The 21,605-nt window shown below is 42.1% G+C and overlaps 3 protein-coding genes across 4 annotated transcripts; 2 read left to right on the top strand and 1 right to left on the bottom strand.

The window, feature by feature from the left end:
- The first annotated feature begins 1,186 nt into the window (after positions 1–1,186).
- On the top strand, positions 1,187–4,272 carry ucp1 (uncoupling protein 1). Its single transcript, XM_086157335.1, has 7 exons — positions 1,187–1,345; positions 1,534–1,670; positions 1,887–2,094; positions 2,248–2,445; positions 2,542–2,643; positions 3,014–3,194; positions 3,307–4,272. The coding sequence occupies exons 2-7, from the start codon at positions 1,545–1,547 to the stop codon at positions 3,419–3,421; spliced, it is 930 nt and encodes a 309-aa protein (XP_086013461.1). The 5' UTR covers positions 1,187–1,345; positions 1,534–1,544; the 3' UTR covers positions 3,422–4,272.
- Positions 4,168–13,035, bottom strand: elmod2 (ELMO/CED-12 domain containing 2). The gene is made up of 9 exons (XM_086157336.1): positions 12,789–13,035; positions 11,542–11,689; positions 11,422–11,450; positions 8,391–8,488; positions 8,176–8,305; positions 7,390–7,523; positions 6,444–6,512; positions 5,517–5,650; positions 4,168–5,402 (listed from the first exon to the last, which is right to left on the bottom strand). The coding sequence occupies exons 2-9, from the start codon at positions 11,684–11,686 to the stop codon at positions 5,245–5,247; spliced, it is 897 nt and encodes a 298-aa protein (XP_086013462.1). The 5' UTR covers positions 11,687–11,689; positions 12,789–13,035; the 3' UTR covers positions 4,168–5,244.
- A 3,814-nt stretch (positions 13,036–16,849) lies between these two features.
- gprin3b (GPRIN family member 3b) lies at positions 16,850–21,605 on the top strand. 2 transcript variants are annotated; one of them, XM_086157327.1, is made up of 3 exons: positions 16,850–17,069; positions 17,169–17,267; positions 18,644–21,113. In XM_086157327.1, the coding sequence occupies exon 3, from the start codon at positions 18,736–18,738 to the stop codon at positions 20,983–20,985; it is 2,250 nt and encodes a 749-aa protein (XP_086013453.1). In that variant the 5' UTR covers positions 16,850–17,069; positions 17,169–17,267; positions 18,644–18,735; the 3' UTR covers positions 20,986–21,113. The 2 variants fall into 2 exon arrangements, with proteins under 2 accessions (XP_086013453.1, XP_086013454.1); XM_086157328.1 differs by lacking the exon at positions 17,169–17,267 and having other exon boundaries at positions 16,860–17,069; positions 18,644–21,605.

Below are 21,605 nucleotides of genomic sequence, written 5' to 3'. Positions count from 1 at the left end.
GTCGACCAATCACAGATCAGGCCAAGCGGATTTTAACCGGGACACACAGCCAATCGATCAATGATTAATCACTCTGAAACAATTGGTGTCTGATTGAACCAATCACAAGACGAGGACAGCAGAGGACAGCTGTGATTTTTGGTCATTGTCAGTTAATTATAGTAGAAATTGTGAATATATTTGCAATGTGCATGACAAATTTGTGCCTTAGTCACCAATTTTTCTAAATCGGATTTGTCTTGATTTTATCATTCATCATTATTTTTATCAATAATAATGCTAGTACCACAAAACCAGCCATAGTGCTTAGTACCGCCGCATATCACTCGCATTTAATATTTATGTATTGCTTATCTAATATTTCTACTTATGAAGTTGCATGTTTGTAATTTTTGATTTTTTGGGGGTTTACACAAACTAAATCTTACTTAATCTGCTACCCATCTGCGGGTTAATAAAATCAAGGAGTGTGTTAGGAAAGAGGCGCTCACACTGCCAAACTAACAAGGCTCTTATCTGCAGCAGGATGAACTTCAGTCCTCACATCACGTCACAACTCACCTCTGTGTTTTCTTCATTTTAAAAATCAACGTCATTCATCCCATAATTCTGGTAGGTCCTCAGCTGCGGTTGTTGAGAAATAACAAATAAAGATTACAGACTGTGTTAGCTTCAATGAGAGAAAAGGAAAAAAAGAAGTAGGGTGAAAAGAAAGGGTCACTTTATGTGATAAAGGCACTCAGCCAATAAGATAGTTTAAACACTCTTACCGTTGTTCTCACACAAACACACACACACACACACACACACACGCACACACAGACACATGGCAGACAGCTAGAAGCCTCTAATGACTATAATCCAGTTGTGTTATTGACTTTCTTAAATTCAGACCCATTCAGTACCTAATTGTTTATATTGATGGATTGAACATAAATGCTAATGTATAACTGAGAGCTTAAGCAAGAAAAATAAGAATGGAAACATGAATATAATACTATTCCAGAATTTAAACCCACTGTTGCATGGAAAGTTATTTAGGTTTAAAATGAAAGAATGTAGAAAAGGTGTTTATCTTGAAAGTGCTTGCACTGTAGGGCAAATTGAACATTGACTTTCTGACAGCCGCTGGACTTTGATTTGACTGGGTTAGAAGCGAAGCACACAGTAACGCCTCTCTGCGGATGTCATAAAGAAGCCTGCCGCAAATTATATAAATACAGACAAAAAGATGCAACAGTCCTCACTCAGGAGCGCAGCTTTTGATGGATTATAATCCGGCCCATGTGATTCTGCCTGGCAACAAAAATCAAAGATCATAAGGAATCCTGAATTCAAAAACGATGTAAGTGTGTTTTATGATTTTATCGCTTAACCCGCATTTTATTGTTGAAACATCTCGGCCCATTTAGCCTGACATCCATTCATACAAGTCATAAATGAGGTTTGAAGTTATGCTCTTTTTTTTTTGTGATTTGTATGAATTTAATGCATTCTGTGTCTGTGTGCATGTGTGTGTGTGTGTGACCCCAGAACTAGGTACCATGGTAGGGCTGAAACCTTCAGATGTTCCCCCTCCACTCGGGGTGAAGATGGCAAGTGCAGGAGCAGCGGCTTGCATAGCTGATTTAGTCACATTTCCTCTGGACACGGCCAAAGTCAGACTGCAGGTACGTGTGAAACGATTCTGGCAAAGAGAAACAGAAATCACAAGATCAACAGGTTTACTTCACAGAGTCTTATGTCGAGATGAAGCATTTGAATGTTTAGGAATATGGCAATATAGTTCTGAACAGCGAGGAAACGCTTAGATCAGGGTGTTTCCTGCAAAAAAAAAAAAAAAAAAAAGTCTATTTGGGGAAATTGAACGCACTCTCCGGCCTCAGATTCAGGGGGAGAAGGCGTCCGTGGATGCAGCCAAAAGCATCCGCTACAGAGGCGTGTTCGGGACCATAAGCACCATGATCCGCACAGAGGGGCCTCGGTCTCTGTATAACGGGCTGGTGGCCGGCCTGCAGAGGCAGGTGTGTTTCGCTTCCGTTCGAATCGGCCTATACGACAACGTCAGAGACTTCTACACCGGCGGGAAAGACAGTAAGTGGTTAGTTTTAAAATACAAGCATGGTTCTTTTTTTTTTTTTAAGTCAGAATTTCACATGGCTATATGCAGTAAGTTGATACAGATATATGAAAAATAAAATCGGTGACACATCATGTCACTGCCTGTCCTTGTTCATCTTTGACCAGATCCAGGGGTACTGGTGCGAATCCTGGCGGGCTGCACCACGGGTGCCATGGCCGTGTCCTTTGCGCAGCCGACCGATGTGGTCAAGGTTAGGTTCCAAGCTCAGATGAATTTGGACGGTGTGTCTCGGCGCTACAGCGGAACCATGCAGGCCTACAAGCACATCTTCCAGAACGAGGGCCTACGCGGGCTCTGGAAAGGTGCTCCTCGGGGGGGTGGAGGGTCATGACTTTCAACTCTCGTAACCCTGACGGAATTTTGAATTAATATCACAACAAATGATGTCACTCCTCCAGGAACTTTACCGAACATCACAAGAAATGCATTGGTCAACTGCACGGAGCTGGTTACGTACGATCTGATTAAAGAGACCATCCTCAGACACAAGCTGATGTCAGGTGAGAGAAAGAAACGCCGCGTTTGCTTTCTGACTACCTCTCTCACAGACACACGCATACACACACACACACACACACTTACAAACAATGCCATTCAAGAGAGACAGCCGATTGGGCAGGAGTCCACACACACCCTCCTGCCCCTTCAACTCCTCTTTGCTGATAACGGTACACATGCTGATAGAGGACAGAGTGTTTCACCGCCGTAACTGCAGCAGTTCATACGTCATTTACGTATCGCAACCCTTTTATCGTTGTTGTTGCGACGTTGCATAATCTGGACGAAGGCTAAGAATAAAGTGCGGCTCTCATTCATGCACATCGGGTGTGTTGCCGTTGCCTATTGATGAGTCTCTCATCTCGCTTCTAGACAACCTGCCGTGTCACTTTGTATCTGCGTTCGGCGCCGGCTTTGTCACCACGGTGATCGCCTCCCCGGTGGATGTGGTAAAAACAAGGTACATGAACTCGCCACCCGGCCAGTACAGGAGTGCAATCAACTGCGCTTGGACCATGTTGACCAAAGAGGGGCCGACGGCCTTCTACAAAGGGTACGCTTTTTTTTCCCTTCAGCATCATCTCATTCGTCTGTCATGATGTAGAGGAAATGTATAAGATTCAAAGTCTGGTCTTACAAAGCACTTATTTGTTAATCCCCTGCAGTTTTATGCCCTCATTTCTGAGACTGGGCTCTTGGAACGTTGTGATGTTCGTCTCGTTCGAGCAAATCAAGAGAGCCATGATGGTCACCAAAAAAAGAATCGATGCCACTAACTGAAAGCTCTCTTGGAAAGCGCAAAGGAAAGCCCGGAGCGCGGATGAGCAGGAATGGAAGAAAAGAACAATTCAATTCATATCAATTTTACATTTCATGCTAATTCCTGTTCTATAGGGACAAACTCCTTTTCCCAAGAGGAACATTAGACAGCCGGCTCTGTCTGCAGTGCCTTGAGCTGGTGTCTAGAAAATATTTGCATTCTTATATACATATACTTATAATTGGACCATTTCATTCACTTGAAATTAAATGTATGACCACTAGGTTCAGATACTCTTTGGAGTTGTCGGGTTTGTACTTGTATTCGTCAATATCTGCCTGTGAAATACACAAGGCAGCTTAAGCCAGAACACCGTTATACAGGACTGTCTCAAAAAAATTACAATATTGTGATAAAGTTCTTTATCTTCTGCAATGCAATTAGAAAACAAAAATTACTTTTTCGTGATATTCTAATATTTTGAGATAGGATTTTTGAGTATTCTTAAGATGTAAGCCATAATCAGCAATATTAGAATAATAAAAGGCTTGCAATATTTCAGTTGATTTGTAATGAATCCAGAATGTATAGTATTTTTGTTTTTGCATTACAGAAGATAAAGAACTTTATCACAATATTCTAATTTTCTGAGATAGTCCGAGGAGTCAGTAAACAACTGTAAAACATTTTTGAATGTAAATCCCTTCAAAAAATATCCATATTTAACTTGTTTTGACAGACATGCAACACAAGGACACGAGTCATATTTCAAAACATCAAAATGTGTATTTATTAACGTTGAGCGAGGTGCTCGTTGTTGCGTATCATCCTCAACAACAAATTCAGAAATAAATATAAAAAGTGATGTAAATGCGTTGTCAGTCTTTAAACTCAACACATTAAGAGGGCATTAAATAATCATTCTGACATGACCTTTAATATATAATACAGACTGTATTAATAGTATTAGTTGACGACCCATTAGACCGTGCAAGATACTTCAAGTCACCGTCAGTCAAAGAAGCATTTCTCTTCTTGTTCCTTCCGTCAAGTGTTACGAGACTTTACTGTGTGGAATGCGGTTAGAGTTACACACTGGCAGATGTTTTGCACTGAGTGACCAAAGTGTAATCGCTGAACGCGTTCACCCTAAATCGAATTTTAGCAGGCGGTGCTTGGGTACGGGACCTCTGGATTTGAGCGGTTTCAATCATGACATTCAAAAAGAGGATAAAAATAAATGCACTTTTGTACAGTCTGTATATTCAAATGAGGGACAATTGGCTTTTAACGTGAAATTATGATATTTCTCTAAAGAAAATGTGAAATACACGTTTGTGATTGAGTTTGGAGTTTGGCTAACTGGACCTACCATTTAAGGTGACTAAAACTGGAAATTGGAAATCGTTCTTATATTTGTTAATCTCCGGACATAAATACCAAGTTCCTGAGAAGGTCAACTGCGAGCCTTCTTTACAAAATTTAAAAAAAAAAAAAAATGGTAGTGAAATTCCTACTTGTGTTTACCTCTCTTTGGACTGCCACAAACCACACTGCTCGCCTGCTGAAAGTGCTCCAACTTCAGAACTACAATCCCGTAGCCACTCACAGTTTGGAATGGTGATTTTTGAGGTACGTCTGTAGTTTATTCAGCTCTTCTGTATCACTGTAACTACGTTAGCGTGATCTCTTAATCAGAAAAACACGTATTAGCTTGACTGTTTGAGGACTACGATTTGACTTTCCTCGGCCTGCCGAGCCCCCGAGCAGTGCAGCCGACTTCTTCCAGGTCCAAAAACCATCAGAGGTCACGGCAGGGTCGGGGGACGTCCCGGACGGGGGTTTAGTTCTTGGAACTGACAGTCAGTGTGAGAGACACATCGGGGTCTGTCAGATGTGCCTTGACCGCGCTGTGGAATTTTTCTCTGTACTGGTTGAAGTGCATGATGCTTTCGGGTTCTTCTGCTATCCAGAATTTATCGAATTCGTATGCGAGGTAACCTGTGAGGGGGAGACATGAGCAGCTTTACTTTTCTGCCCTCTACAAACAGGAGGAAGGTTTTTTTTTTTTGTTTCCGAGGTTCACAAGAACGCAAACGGGTCATTTTTACTCACAATATAGCTGATGGAAGTGCAGGAGCTTAGGGTCGCCTTGTACCGTGTTGTAGAAATGAGGTTTTAAAGTGCCACTCTTCAGGAGGCTGTAAGCCATCTCTGTCAGATTTATTCCAACTATGGCATAGGAGTACCTGAAAGGGGATGAATTCAACTTAAGAATGAGTAACATCACAAAAAAAAACCCAGCAACATCTATTTGCATTGTTTTGTAAAGATATGTTACAGCATTGCTATACTCGAGTTAATTAAATTGTAAATAAGTACATTTTTGTATCCTATTTTGTAATTGCATCATGAATATCTACCTCTTCTCTACTTTTCCACCGATAAAACTATATCTTGAACTTACACACATAAGAAAAATCACACGTATATGACGGCAGTACGCGCCAAAACCAGACATAGTCCCTGCTCAATTGAATCAGTTTCAGAAACACACACACTTGCAACACACTCATTAAACCGTCATATCACACATGTATATCAAGGGGTTTGTGTAGAAAATTCTGCAGTGCAATATAATGATATAATAACATATAATATATATGCGGTATATATATAAAAAAAAAAAATCAGAATCATGCTGTCATAGTGATCCAGAGGGGAACACGGCCTGTTCAGACATGATACACATGCACAATCAGACAGAGTGACAATGAAGTCAACCCACGATCGACCTTTCACTTGACCCTGTCAGTAAAGCTCCAGCTGTCAGGAGACCCCTCGGGGTTATCTCACTGTGGAGATCTGACGTATCACGCCTGGCACTTTGCATGGGAATGATTAATTCCAAAGTTATGAGAAAAATGTTGGGTTTGTCATGGCCCAACTGTCTCACAGGAATTTACAGGAGAATTAACAGTAACACAAAATTACTAAAATAACACGTTGAAGCGCATCCCAGACGTGTGTGAATTGTCTTACCCAAGTTTGGGATGGTTTGCATGAGACAAAACTTGACGAGCTTCCTCTGTGTAGTTTTCACTGAAAAAACTGGGGAGAAGAAATCAAACCAATGTTCTTTAATCCATGCGGTGAGTACATGGTAACTTTAAATCGTAATGTAAATGTCAAGCAATGGATTGAAACAAATCAAAGCCTCCACAAGAGTAAATTATTGACAAAAACAACACGATATACAGTGCAGTTTAATATTTAGACATGCTGTGCAAAGTGCACATTTTCAGTATATTTTTTTTAAAGGTACTGAAGTATAAAAAAGAGGAAACGCTAAAAATTATCATCTGCCAACTGTGTTTTGATTAATCATTTTTGTCACTGACAATCTTGGTAATTAGTTAATTGTTTAAAAAAATCTATCAGATTTTTTCTCTTTTTTTTATAAAGACTGATATACAGATGTAAAGCTCATTCCAGCATTGATATGTGTCAGTCATTAGCAGCGTTAATTTCAGCGTATTTTAGCCAAAAGTGGATTTCAGATTGTGAATTAAAATGTGGACTTAAAGGAGTAATAAAACAGGACCTCCAGCTCAATGTGTTTCAGGCCAAGTCAGTAAACAACCTCAAGGAGGCCTGCCTGCTGTCAGTGAACCCTTTTCTGGTTGCATTTCAAATGAAATATTGATGGGTAGAGTTCATTGTGATATGGTGAGGAAATATGTAATGAGGGATCAATGACCATCCAAATGCAAAATTTGTGAGCAGTGAAGTGTGTATAAAAAAAAATTGCAAATCAAAGTAAAATAAGAAGAAGAAGAAGAGAGAAATGGTCAAAGGGTAAAATGGTCATCACACTTCCACTGTACCCAGTTAGCCAACATGCTGTCAGCAGATACTTCTCTGAAATGTCACTCTGGCACTACAGTTGGAATAAAATATTCATATACAGTATTCACCGAGTACTCACACAAGGTTAATGAGGCCTAGCATGCCCATTCCCCTGAAGTCCGTTTTGGGGTCGTCTCCTTGGAACCCTATGTCTCCCCATTGTTTGGTTATTCTTGACTCCAGTGGAACAGTTGGCATCAACAGGTTCCAGAGCTGAGAGAAACAAAACCGCTTTGTAGTTACAAGTTTCACTTTTTTCACTGCCATATTTACGAAAATCTGGTCCCGAAATCCAAATCCTTTAAGATAAGAGCCCCAAGGATGATCCTTCCAGCACTTAACCTCAACATGGTCAAATTTTCATGTTTTTGTTTTGCATTGATGTTTTTTCTGAGTTTGTAGGATTGGTTTCAGTGTTTCATGGCTTCTTGTCATGCCCCTATTAAGCTCCTTCAACAAGTTTAATGATAATGACCAAGGGAGCAGTAATAAAACCTCATAGACAGAGGAAGTAATAGAATACCAATGATTTCAATAATACTGATTTCTTGTGCTGCTTAGTGCATTTTACTGCAAGTAAAATGTTGTCAATGTCAGAGTATTTCTCAACTAAAGTACCAGGAGCATATGTTAACAGTGCTTGCATGAGTACATACTGCTTCTGTTGTTGTCATTTTGGATATTGAAATTTTTTTCCCCCTCCCAATTGGTGTATCTGAATAACTTTGTGTTCACATTTAGCAGATACCGAGATAACATGGGGCTGACCAAAGTCGACCCCAATGAGACTTAAATGTATCTGACGGCGAGGAAAAGATGAAGCGAAGACTACTTTAATTCTTAACTGCAAGGGGAAATAACACACCTTCAGCAGCATGGCCTCATGGTCTTGGTTGTCTGAGCTAAACGCCTCCTTTCTCATGTCTTCGACTGCTGTAAACAGTCTTCCATATCCTGTTATTTGCAACAAAGAAATGTGCAGGCTCTCCTTAAACCTAGAAAACCAGGAAGATAAAAGTGGGAATTACAATACAGGTTAAATCTGAATGCATTTAAAAAAAAACAACAGGATGCTCTTACAGGGGATCTTTCTGAGGTTTGATGTTCTTCTCTTTCATAATTTCATCCACACATTGTTCTAACTTATCCCTGCTGGCTTCCAAAGCGCCTCGTAGAACCTACAGAGAAGAATTTACACACAGCTGAGGTAAAATACACACACAAACAGTAACATAATGCGCTCTGAATCATGGTGGCTTAAAAGAAAAAACAACCCCAAAACACATTTTAATTCTAACCTCACCCAAATACATAGATGGCAAAGCACCTGTGACAGGAAAAAATGCTTACTGGTCTGTACTAGAGACATGTGGAGACAATACATCTGCGCTTGGCAAGTGCAGTGAAAGATAAGACTGATAACACTCACAAACGTTAACACCTACAAAAGCCAGACTGATAGTGAGCTAATCAGTGTGTTTTTCTTCTGCTAAGTTATTACAGAAACAGTCAGGACAGAGATTGTTCCAAAGCTGTATTTGTAGACAAGTGGTCAGACAGAGCGGCGTGGCAGAAGTGAGAAGACCGGTTGTCTTGGAACTGAATGTTCATGGTTCGATTCCCAACATCCTCCCAGCCTGCCAAAGTGTTGTTGAGCAAGACACTGAACCCCTAAATCACATGTGTCAAGCTACTGGCCCACATATGACCCATGACTTCATTTTTGACCAGCATGATAAACATCGGCACCAGTGTAGCCCTCAACATGTATCAATTGGTAGAATTTTAGCCCCTGAGTATCTAAGTTTGACACCCCTGCCCTAGATGTTCCCCCAGCGCCGCTAAGTGCCTGCCTGCTGGTTCATCCATGATGGGTTTAATGCAGCAGAGAGATTAAGCTGATGCTATGCAGCACGTATAAATAAGTCTGACTTAATAAAGGGTTTTTGTTTTCTTATTCTTTGCCATGAAAGACAAATAAAATCATGACAAAATAATGAGATACACTAAAATTCATCAAACTGTCCTATCACATCTGGTGGACTTTGAAATTGTCATTAAAAACGCTAGTGTTATTCGATAAATGCCCCTGCGATATTATTTCAGCAGTTTTCTGGCGCGATTGTCTTCTGTTACAAATTTGAAATTCATTTTACAAATTGTATATTTACTTGACTGAGCCTAAATTTACAGCAAGAGACCAATATTGGATGTAAAATCAGTCCACATTACAATCAATAATAAAAAAATAAATACATTTAAAAAAGCAGGGCATGACCAGAAAAAAACAATGCAGTATACAGAGTTCTTTTTTTCTTGATTGTTAGTGAAAGGCTTCTGAATGCAGTGCAGGTGGAATTCTACTATTTCTAATCATACTCTGCGTATGATCACTGACGTGATCTGCCATCCCTGAGCAAATGCTCCTTTAGAGGAAATGATCTGTGTTCAGAGGCAATATAATATAAATACGACTGTTTCAGCCAACGTGTGCCGCCCCTTTCTCTGTGTTTTGAGTTGTCAACTGAGGGTAATCAATGTGTGCTGACTGTTTTAACCATGCAAGGTGGCTGTTGACGTGGAGCACGCCAAGAGGACACGCTGTGTCCCACTGTGTGGGGAGCTAAGGCCAATACTGTTTGGTTTGTGAGGTCAAATACTGTCTTGTTAAGGCCGATACTTTGCAGTTTGTGAGCCCAACTATTGTGAGGGTGTTGGGGTTGCAGATTCTGATGTGCTTTGTTTTCTACCAGTTTCAGGTAGTGTGAATTTTGTTTCCCTCTGTTGTTCTGCAAGCAGAAACCTAGACAGTGGGTGGTTCTCCTTGAGGACTTTTGTGTTTTAGTCATTTGATTTGCGCAGCAGCCAACCTGCCCCCCCTTTTTTTAATTGTATTTCTGCACCTTCTTTTGCAGACTTTCATAGCAAGCAGATTTATTAAATACCAATTACCGTACATCTGGTTTTATGTTGCCTACCTTCCCCTCTCCGAGCCGGGACGTAACTCATTCGGGATAATTGTTATAGGGTCCCGGCAATAAAAATGTTTTGTAAGTTTGGCTAGATTGTGTAGAGTTTGAAATAAGGAATGTGTGTAAATTGAGTGCAGCTGGGTTACCTGAGTGGCAATCACATTTAACCAGGAGTTATTTCTGGCCACGCCCACCCTTGACAAGCTGTCCATACTACAGGGTGAGCAGAATCTGCAATTACAGCTCTCCCTTAAGCAGCAGAAGACCATGCTGCCTGCATGGCGATTGAGGAGAGCCAGAGCAAACTGCAGAGACAGGTGTTCACCCTGGAGCAGCAGTGGGAGCTGGCCCGAATGTCCTTGCGAGGTGAAGTGCAGAGGGAAGGATGTGGAGGAAAACGACGAGGACCCACAGGAGGTCAACCGCAAGAACGCACAAGTGTCAGTCTGTGAGCCACCTGACAGCGGAGATGACCACGTTCCAAGGGGAGCGGATGTCTAAAGAGACGGCGCTGCAGCGTCTGAGGTGGGAGGTCGCCCGCAAGATTTCCGAGACTGCCCAGTGCAGTCAAGCTGCTGACGAGGGTCAACAACTTAATGAATCGTGGAATAGAAATCCTTGAGCTTTACATCTTAAGAGGAGTGTTACGGCCAGTGCAACCCCCCCACCCCCCATTCGTTGTGTTTCAAATTGCCATGCAGGTGGTCTGTGTTGTCAATGTGCTGACTTCTTTAAAGGCAGACACAACCATTGATGGTATTGGCTGATGTTCAGCTGATTTTGTTTTCCACCAGTTTCAAGTAGTGTGGGTTTTAGCAATGGGTCTTATGAGGACTCTTATTCCTTTCATTGATTTTTAAGCAGCAGCCAACTTGCCCCTTTTTCCTTAATTGTACTAATGTACCTTTTCCAGACTTTCATAATAAACAAATTTATTAAATACCAATTACATCTGATTTCATGTTGCCTTTCCAAGCAGGAATGTAACAAAGACTTTAAAGGGAGTAATTCAGTTATTGCAGCACTCTGATTCCTTTTACTTCTCTCTGACTTTCTGGCCATGAGCTTGCTTTAGGATATTCAGCTTAAGTAGCATATTATCCTCTTTCAACTAAATTTCAAAGGTAAATCTGTCTTACCTTGCTCTTTGAGGACTTGAGAGAATATTCTAGAAGACACAAGAGGCGGGTAAAAATATGAGACAAAGAAAGATGTTGAATGCAGCATTAATTTGAATTCATATAAATGGCTTGATTTACCCGTTTTGTGGGTCCGGGCAGCTCCTGCTTTGTATCCAGAGCATATTCTCTGCAGCTCACATCTCCCTGTGGCCTGCCTGATAAGCCACTTCAGCCAATATCTCAGGAAGGATGTGTAGAAATACTGCCAGATGTACCCCAACATTTCCTTCAACATGACAAGAGACATTGTAATGCCTCTCAAACCTGGAGTCTCATTATCAAGAATTCTTAGAACACGAAAATAAAATTTAAAAATCCATTTGAACAGTAGTCCAAAGACAACCACGATATCACGAAGTGTACATCGTGTATGTTTCATCATGAACAATGAAATAACTCATGATACAATGAACTCAATTTCTGGATGATTTCTCAAATTGGACACCAAATTGCACCATGTTACTACACAATCTATCTCCAGCAGTTGGAAAGCCCTCTGGATTAATGTTATATTCAAAGCAAATTGGCTTGATACTTGTGCTTACGCACACATACAGATTTAATATAGGTGAGTAACAAAAACAGTAAAACAAAACAGAAAATATCCTAAATATCTGAGCGAATTTTTGGCCACTATCCAATGTAATTAACAGCTCTCTTGACAAATTTACCACGTTTAAAGAAAATCGTACTGAGGCAGTCCGACATTGAATGAACGACTAGCTAGCCACTGATCACATGACTATAATCATTGTGAAGAGGATTAGGGCTATTAACTATGGCTATTGATTAGGTGTATCGATAACTTTCACAGAAGCCTTCCGGAGATGAAATGTTTCATGGACAAGATAGCTGCCAAGGGGTTGAGACAGATGTGCCTTCGAATAGTTTTAAACAATGTTTTCATACATTACAAGGCTAAAGGCGGCATACATCAGTGGACGAGCAGAAAGCTAGCTCAGACAGCCACGATAGCCGCCTATTACTAAAATACCAGCAGCTATAGCTAGCATTGTTGCTAGTGCTAACTCTGGGGAAATGTTACTGTTTAGCCAACGTTGTATCTATTTATCTGTCTATCTATCTAAGTATCGTAGACAGTATCGCCGTTGTAACTTTGTGACAGTGAGCCGCTATCTGCTAACTTACCTCGGACTTAGCCACCTTTAAAACTCATAAATGACAGTGAGGGATGTCGCTCAGACAACAGGTTGTCATTGTGATCGCAAAACGGTGATATGGTACTGTGATTCAGGTGTTTCCATCAGCTTTTGGTTGGCAATTTTCCGAAAACCACTGGTCCGTTCTGGATTTGAGATTCTTACCTTATACAGACGAAAATATTTCCAAGAGGTTCAATCAATGTGGCCGTCTGGATGTGTTAGCTACGTTTCTTATGACAACACTGTCTGGCTGTGATGCGTTCAATGAACACCAGAACCAACCGCGGCGGCAAGTTGCTCGCCATGGCCATCAAGTGAAAAGAATTGTCTCAAGATAAATCGCTTAATTGCCGATACTAATTTGTTATTTTTAGAGATATCCTCATATTATCTTGCAATTTGAAATAGTTTTCCTTTCTCTGTGTACAAATAAGGTTATTCGACGTGATGTCTTTAAACACACCAGATTGGTTTTTGCAGGATGCACGTCGTCAATGTTGATCCAGCTCCATCTACTGTCCAAACCGGTGGGTCTTTTCAAATTCATAGATTTCAGGGACAGTGGCAATGATAAAATAAAATGCTGGAGGCAGTGCTAGAGGTACCAGAGTTGAAAATGTTGAGGTTGTCATCGGGAGTGACAGCTGTCCATCAGAGGGACAGCAGATGTTAGATGTTTTGGAGATAAAGTCACAGATGCCAGACTGAGACGGTTCAGACATATACAGAGGAAGGACGGTGAAAATCTGGATGCAGAAGTTGGAACTGGAGGCCTAGAGGAAGACATGAAGTTAGTTGGTGTAAGAGAAGGGGATGCAGAGGATGGAGCCAGACGATACACTGTGGCATCCCCTGAAAAGAACAGCGGCACAAAGTAGAAGAATACAATTCCTCAGAAACATAGCAACTGCCATCCTCAGTATGTCCTCTAGATGTTGCCAGAATTATACAACAACTTCAGGTTGGACGATCACAGTCTACTATCCTGCAGTCACACCATATACCCCATATTTGTCATTTGGTCTTCGTCATTCATGGGATATCATCCGGTAGTAGTCACACTTCCTTCCCATAAGTCATAGCAACCGAAATAACAGACATCATTATTACTTAATTGTATTTGCACTCACTCTGTGTGTCACTTTTTTTTCTCCAATTGATTGCACCCAGCCTTCACCCCAAGGCAGCAGTGTAGCATATCAACCTCACATGCAGCCTAACCTGAATTGCTCTCCAACGGTGCACTCAACTATAATTAAGTCATGGTCTGCCTTCTCACCTAATCAGTCCCTCTGGGTCTTTTTAGAGGCGGGAGGTCTCTCCTGTGTAAGTAATGCATTCCAAGAGGAAACCCCGCATCAGACCGGTCCCGAGCAGTATTTGAAAGCCGAATCCCAAAAGTCATCTGGTAAATTACAGTCTGGGGGATCGGCCAAGGCTAAGCTTCAAAGATCCCCACGATATAACAAATAATGGCGGCATTAAATAAGATCTGACAGACACATAATTTCCAGCTTTGAAAGACTGATGTGACATTGTCAAGTCTATTCAATGGAATTTGAAAATGCACTTTCTGGGGCATTTTGTACACCCTTTGTGTTTTTCTATCTATGGAGAGTCTTCGTGGTACCAATATGGGGCAAAGCCTGAAATATTCAAATGACTATAATACCGGCAAGTGAAAAGGCATTATTTATCATAAGCTGACACGTCCCACCCTGTATTATTTCTGTGAACACGGCCCTTTTCAATGAAGTACAAGTTCACAAAGTAAAACTAAGATCCAGTCTTATTGCTTTTAATCCGAGCTGAAGGGGTGGTTTGACATCACATGGTCGTCTCCTCAACCAAGGTTATGTAAAAATCAGGAAGTCGCGCTAGATGATACTGATGCTTCTCTGCCCGCGTTGCGTACGTCTCTGAGTTGTGCTGATTTGCAGTGCAAGATAAATCAGCCACAATCTGACTCAGTGCGCCATCAAACTGTTTGCACGCATTCTTATCTCTAATTTCAAACGCTGCTATGATCTTCAACTGTCTCTTCCTGCACGCTAGAAAACCCTCACAGGAGAAAAAAAATAAGGCTACATGTCACACATAATCACAAAGTCCCATTCAAATAGGAGATACTTATAAATAGATTTCTGGACCTGTTGTCACACCTCTAGATGTTAACACACTCCACCCTTGTCAGTGGTTTCCTGTCGATAGAGCGACTTACTGAACCGAGTCGGTCTCCTCAACATTTTACTGATTTCCTTACACCTTAAAAAGCTCTTACTGCTTACCTTCCTTTCTTATGGGACAATATCCATTCCTTAGTCGGATCTAACTGTGCTGCAGTGTGACCATCCTCATGTGTAAGTTGCTTCAATTGTCTAACAAATGCATATAAATGTTCATTGATTTGGCCCCCTGGCCTCAGTTTTTATAAAACAACATGGTATTATGCTAAGGTTAGATATCTTTGAAACCTGAAATGAATGATTTAGATTAGGTACTGTTTCTGACTTGGGGGATAGAGGAGTACAGCTCAAAAAAAGTTGCAAAATAACATGTCTGTGGAGGTTCTCAGTCATCCAGGTCATGGTGAATTCTTGTTGAAGTCTTCTTGTTGTGGCAACTGGACTTGGATTTCTTCACTTGAAGACATTTAACCCCTCATCCAAGAGGTTTCTGCAGTTATAATGAGCTGTGGGGGAAACTCCCCACAGGAAGGTGTCCACAAGAAAACATCAAACTTGTCTTTCTTCACAAATCCCTTGTTATAGAAGTTTCTTGTCTGTGAGCACTCTAAATATGTCACTGAGAGTAGGATGTCAGGAGTAACAAAAAAGCTGAACAAAACACAGGCACTGTGTGTGTGTGTGTGTGTGTGTGTGTGTGTGTGTGTGTGTGTGTGTGTGTGTGTTTGTGCATGCACAGGTAAGTAGTTCAAATTACTTAAGACTGCATGCCTGTTGATAAAGTTGTGACCCCCACACCCAACTTCCTGTCTGAATGTCTATGATCTCTTAAAAAATTGGTACACACAAGTGTGTTATCTTCCGAAGTCCCCCTGCAATGCAAACGATCTGATAATTAGATGTTTTACTGGAACTTGCAGCATGTTCAGGCAGATTAAATTTTTTTGGTTTACAAAAAAGGCTCTTTTTTTTAAGCTCATTCTTTTGTTTGATGCTTTTTTTCTCTCTGAATGGTAGATAATGAAACAGTTTTTTTCTGTTTACAGTATGAATTATTGACATACAAATTGGATTCAACAAGCGAGGGATAAAAGATGAGTTGTTTTTTCAAATTTAGAAAAATATAGAAGCAACTCAGACAGAAGGGCAGAGGGGACAAAAATAAAGTTGTTCTCCCTTGGATCCATACATATAAATAAATAAAAGTGAGTCAATATGAATACATTAGGAGGAGAACTGCAAAACAGGAAGGAATATTACTTAACATCCAGTCATAAGCATGTTTCTTATTCAATAACAGGAAGAGTGCAATTTGGTTTTGTTTCTTGTTACGAATGATTTCACATGGAATATTTGATGTATGGAGATGATCTTGATATCAATAAGGCCAGTGAACAGGCTGAATAAGTAAATAAGAATTGACTCTTATGTTATTCAGTCTCGTCTGCTTCAAATGCAGGTTTATAGTTGATTTTTTATATAACAATCACAGTAATTTCAGTTCCTCATAGCATATTCTTAAAAACAAGCATCCTCCAGTCATCCCTTGTGATTTTTTTTTTTCCCTTTTTGGAAAAAAAAATTCTGTGTCTCAGAAAACAATTTATTTTTTTCTGAACCTCCAGATCAGTCCCTCATATCCCCTCAAGAAAAACACACACGCACAGATCGAGTCCATTCTAATTGAATCAATTTGAATGAATTATATACACAAGCAGTGCGAAATAAATCATAGGCTCTGCGGGCCAGGGGAAAGACGCCGCCCGCTTCGAAGATTCAAAAAAAAAAAAAAAAGAAATAAAGAATAATTTCCCCCCCCTAAGTGCGAGTCGTTGCCTGCGGCTGTGCGGACACGCACACGCTCCACCTCCATCACCGTTCATCCGGTTGCGCTCCAGTGCGGGATGGCACGCACATCCAGCGGTTGACAGATGCGGTGACTTTCCTTCTGCGGGGTGGCAAAGGGGGTGGGGTGGGGGGGAACCGATCAGCCGTTGCGCAGCGCCCGGTCGGTCACGCAAAAAAAAAAAAATAGGGTGTCTGGTTTCTTTTTTTTTTTTTTTCTTCATTTATTTATTTTTTTTTTCTTTTCCGTGCGCTCGGATCGATACTTGCAGGAGCCGGATCGTGGGGGTGAAGGCGTGGCTTGTTGTCACCGAGACGCCGCCGATTTTTCCATATTCATATTCCGTGGGGTTCGACCTCGGCTCACTGACGCGGACGCAACGGTTTACGGGACGATAAAGCGTCCGGCAAGGTAAGCGATCCCCTGCATTTTTTTTTTCCCCCCCCAGACCCCAAATCTGTGGTACCCCACCCCCCCCTTTCCGGGTCATATGTTCAATTTTCCCACAAGGTCAAATCAAATATCGGAAGCCCCCCCGAGGTGTGCGGGCGGGACGGGACGCCCGGCGCAGGATCCCCTCGGATCTCTGCAAGGCTGCAGGTCGCACACGTATGTTTCGTTTGTCGCCCTGCATGAATTCACATTCTACATCTCCCTCCATTTTTCCCCTCTTATTTTTTTTTTTTTTTAACTGCTGCAAGGGAAAGGGAAACCACAGGCGCCTGTGCTTTTTTTTTTTTTTAAATTTCTTTTCATTTTTTCAGTTTTATGTTTGTATTGTGGCCTCCTCATATCTCATGACACCCTGAATGCTTTCCATCAATATTTGCACTTTGACAACAGACCCAGGCTGCTGTATTGTGTGTGTGTGTGTGTGTGTGTGTGTCGGAAGACACAAATGCACATCTCCGTGAATCTTAAACAGTAGCCTGTGCACACCTTTTCTTATTCGTGTCACTTTCTAACACATACTCGTTTCTATGATGGCACCCAGTGTATTTAATGCATTATAAACAGGTGAGAGAGCAAATGAAAAAAAAAAAAGCTATTTGACATCATTTACCAGCAGTGACAAACGTGTTCGCTGTGCAATGACAAAAACAGGATGGAATAAAAAAACAACAAATCCCAGCTTTAGTTTCCAGAGTCCATGATGAAGTTGATGCAAATGAAATGGCCAGCTACTGTTCACTGCCAACCGCTGAATTACAGGGAAGGGCCGTTATCCTTGATGAAGTCTTGTTCAGTTTAATATGAAGGTATTTTAGGGGTCTGCTGTCCGCTGGCACATTACTCGCAGAAAATGCCTCACGGTTCCGGGAGATTAACTGATAAGGAGTCATTCATCAGCCCGCGAATTGAAGACATTTGTGAAGCTGCAGGTCGTTTGGATTTGGATTTATACCGAAGTGCATCAAGACCAAATACAATCTAATCCTCGAGGAATGTGGTAATGATTTTACAAACTCTCCCGTGGTTCATTTTCATTAAAAAGCGTTGCAAGGGAGCACTTTCACAACCAGAGATTGTAATGCTGTCTCTGATGCAAATAATACATTTAAATGTTTGTTTTTTTTAATCTATTTAATGTACTCTTATTTGAATTTGATATTGCTGCTGTGCTTAATATGTTTAATTAAACTCACAACAATTGTATCATCCAATATGATCAGGACATGTGGGTTAATCCATAACAGCCACGTGTCTTGTGCCGCCTATAAGTTTGGGGAGATTTTAAAAAAACACATTTTTAATTCATATACTTGAAGTGCACATGAATTTAAAAAAAAGCAATTGTTAATTATAGTCCAAAAAAAGAAATGTTTAAGACTCATGATAGGGCTTTTAACTTTGATTGAATGTTGAATGTTCAGTGACGATTGCGATCTTCCAAAACAACAAGAATAGGGAAAAAATGCAAATTGATACCAGCTCACTAGTTTTTATTTCTAAAAACTATTATTCCTGTTGTTTTCTTCCTTTAGGAAATTGAACAAAGGGTTGCATAATCCCATTGTGCACCTGTTTCCATCTTTGGATTACAAGAATATTGGAAGACTGAAACTGTGAATACGGCATGGGCTCCAACCCAAAAAGGACAGTCACGGTCCAGATGGTGCCGCAGCTCGCTGTGGTGGACACCTTGGGCAATAAGGAGTCGAATGCCAACTGGTCTAAAGAGCCCAACCTGAAACTCTCTCAAGTTTGTCCAAAACCCAGCCTCACGTCAACCGACAACAAACCGGAAAACATATCTCACGCTGCTGCTCCCGCGAACAACCCCCATCCCCCAAAAAAAGCTTCCAAGGGAGGCGAACCACTCAACGCAGCTACGGCTGATAAATCGACGCCGGCCGGTGGAAACCAGAAAAAATCGAAGGTCGAGAAAGGCGAGGGCCAGCAGATGCCAGTTAAGTCTGTGCTTGAGCAAGGTTTAGGTGAGGTGGGAGCTGACCAGAGGGATTCTAATGCTAATGTGAGAATGTTAAGCCCGACCGATGAAAAGGATAAAGCCTGTCCGTCGTCTGCTCTTTCATCGTCGCTTGTAGACGGACAGACTATTGACTGCATAAAAAGAGGGCAAAATGTGACGCCTGAGCACGAGCGCGTGAACCCCGTGTTATCGGGAACACCCTCCATTAAAACCCCGGCGCAGGAGGCCAGTGCAGAAAAGGTTTCTGCTGGGAATCTGAATCTTAACAACACCTCTGAGCAACCACGTGCACCAAGTGACGTTTTGCCACCCCAGCAGGTAAATAAAGGAAGTATGTCAGCCGTTGTAAACAAAGACGCTACTTCGCCTGGCGCGCTGGATCATACACAAAGCTGTCCGCAGAGCCCCGCCACTGCGCAGGAGGCGCCTAAATTTGCACAACGCACGGAAACCGCAGCTCCGCGCGGCTCGACTTCGACTCCGCCGAATAACCGAGGCGCGGAGGCTGAGGTTACAAATAAAAATTCAAGTGCAACAAATCCAGAGGGGGATTTGCCACCAGTTAATAAGTCACAAGTCTCCCCGGAGAAACATCAGCCAGTGTCTTCGCGGAAGGAATCCTCAGCTTTACCCGAGGCAATACAAAACATGCCGGCGCGCAGGCAGGTGGCCCAGGTGGCCGGCCAGACTGACAGGGCTGACTTTGAAGGGCAGTATCAGCAGCAATGCAGGCTCTACAGGGAGGCTTCGACCATGACCTCATCCCCTCAATCCACCCCAGTCAAGCAGTGTCACGATATGGAGGTTCAGGCAGTAGCTAACATGTGCAATAAGGCCGTGTCTACGAGTCCTAGTCTGTTGCCTTTCGGCGTGACTCAAAGGCCGATCGCCGGTGCCGTCATCTCAGAAGAGGTGCAAAGTCTCGCCGTCGTCCACCACGCCGAGGGGGCTGTGGGTTTCCATCAATCCGGACCGTCGCAGATAAATACGAGTTCTCTTACGACCCCCGTGGAGCCGCGATCTGAAAGATTCACTGTGGAGGCTGAGATGTGCCTCAATCATAACGCTGGCACGGTTTTTCAAAAAGGAACCCTGCAGCAGCAACAGCAGCAAGAAGACGCGAGACTGGGAGCCAAGCCGAAAGAGCCCGGGTCAGTTTTATGTAACATCCAGCCGGTTTATCAAATCAACATCGAACACAGCAACCATAAGTTGCAAGGAGAGACAGGTAATCCCCAAGACAAAATTGCAGTTAGACCAGCATCTGCTGCTGCGCTCCCAGTTAAATCAGGGGAAACCCCAGAGACCGGTTCGGGGATCAAGCCTGGCTCGGCAGACAGAAACAACGCCGCGCCGTCTCTGGCTGCAGATGCAACCAAAACCAAAGAGGGACCGCCAACATCAGTGACTGCAAACACCAAGTCCAAGTCAGAGCTTGCGAAAGGTGAAAGTCCTAAAAAGAAGGTCGAAGCTGTAAGTCAAGTCCCGACGAAGGAAACCGTTTCTGGCGGAAAAAAGATTGAGCCAGAGAGAAAAGAGAAGGAGGAGGAGGAGGAGGAGGAGGAGGAGGAGCAGTCAGAGAAGCAGAAAGGAAAGAGTGTCCACGATGTCGTCTGGGATGAACAAGGCATGACTTGGGAGGTCTACGGGGCCTCTGTGGATCCAGAGTCCCTCGGCTTCGCCATTCAGAGCCACTTGCAGTGCAAAATCAAGGAGCAGGAGAGGAAACTGATCGCTCAAACCTCCTTCCGGAAGTCAATCTCCGGCGCGGAGTCGCCGCGAAATGGCAAGAAGAACAAAAGGAGGCAGCCGAACATTTTCAGGTCAATGCTGCGAAATGTCAGACGGCCCAACTGCTGCGTGCGTCCCCCTCCCTCCTCTGTCCTTGAGTAGCACAGCATAGAGGTAGCCAATGTCAGACTCCTCCCTTTTCCTGGAGGTCAAGATGTTTCTTCCCCCCCCCCCCAACTCCCACCCTGGACAAGATCATAATGCCATGTGAAACATTGATGGGATGGCCATCCCCTGTAAGTATCTCGGAATGTTGTAGAGTAGAGTCTAACTATCTGTCATGTTTGTGAACAAAGGAGATAAAGGTAGAAAATCCAGATGTGAGATGAACAATTCAAAACAAATTTTTAGAGATAGATGTAATGAAAGACAGAAAATGTTTTTAAATAACAAAGGCAATAATAGAGAAATGCATGTATATTAGTTACAGTTGTATGACCTAAAAAAAAATCCACAGCTTTACATTCAAAAGCACTGATCATGTATATTCATATATCACCTACTGTCAGAATATTTGTGCAGATATATTAACCCGACATCTCATTACATTTGATGCATTTGGTAAATGTTTTTGAGGTTTTTTGGGACCCTATATTTATAAGATTGCTGTATTTTCTTTTTGAGCATATTTATTTTCTAGTGAGTGGTTTAAAAGGGACTGTATGCGCACGTGCACTGTTCAACCTCTGTTGTTCTTGGGGTTTCTATTAAAACGAGACAGA

Source organism: Fistularia commersonii, chromosome 12 (assembly GCF_037954325.1).
Source record: "Fistularia commersonii isolate RoL2024-O1a breed Wild chromosome 12, RoL_Fcom_v1.0, whole genome shotgun sequence".
Lineage (NCBI taxonomy): Eukaryota > Metazoa > Chordata > Actinopteri > Syngnathiformes > Fistulariidae > Fistularia > Fistularia commersonii.
The sequence above is the reverse complement of the archived record's forward strand: the minus strand, read 5'-3'. Positions and strand labels throughout refer to the sequence as shown.

Coding starts and splice junctions, on each gene's coding strand:
- ucp1 (XM_086157335.1), top strand. CDS start 1,545: ATGGTAGGGCTGAAACCTTCAGATGTTCCCCCTCCACTCGGGGTGAAG. Junction 2,644..3,013: donor CAGACACAAGCTGATGTCAG/GTGAGAGAAAGA, acceptor TCTCGCTTCTAG/ACAACCTGCCGTGTCACTTT. Junction 3,195..3,306: donor CCGACGGCCTTCTACAAAGG/GTACGCTTTTTT, acceptor AATCCCCTGCAG/TTTTATGCCCTCATTTCTGA.
- elmod2 (XM_086157336.1), bottom strand. CDS start 11,686: ATGTTGGGGTACATCTGGCAGTATTTCTACACATCCTTCCTGAGATAT. Junction 11,451..11,541: donor TGCCCGGACCCACAAAACGG/GTAAATCAAGCC, acceptor TGTGTCTTCTAG/AATATTCTCTCAAGTCCTCA. Junction 8,489..11,421: donor TCAAGTCCTCAAAGAGCAAG/GTAAGACAGATT, acceptor TCTTCTCTGTAG/GTTCTACGAGGCGCTTTGGA.
- gprin3b (XM_086157328.1), top strand. CDS start 18,736: ATGGGCTCCAACCCAAAAAGGACAGTCACGGTCCAGATGGTGCCGCAG.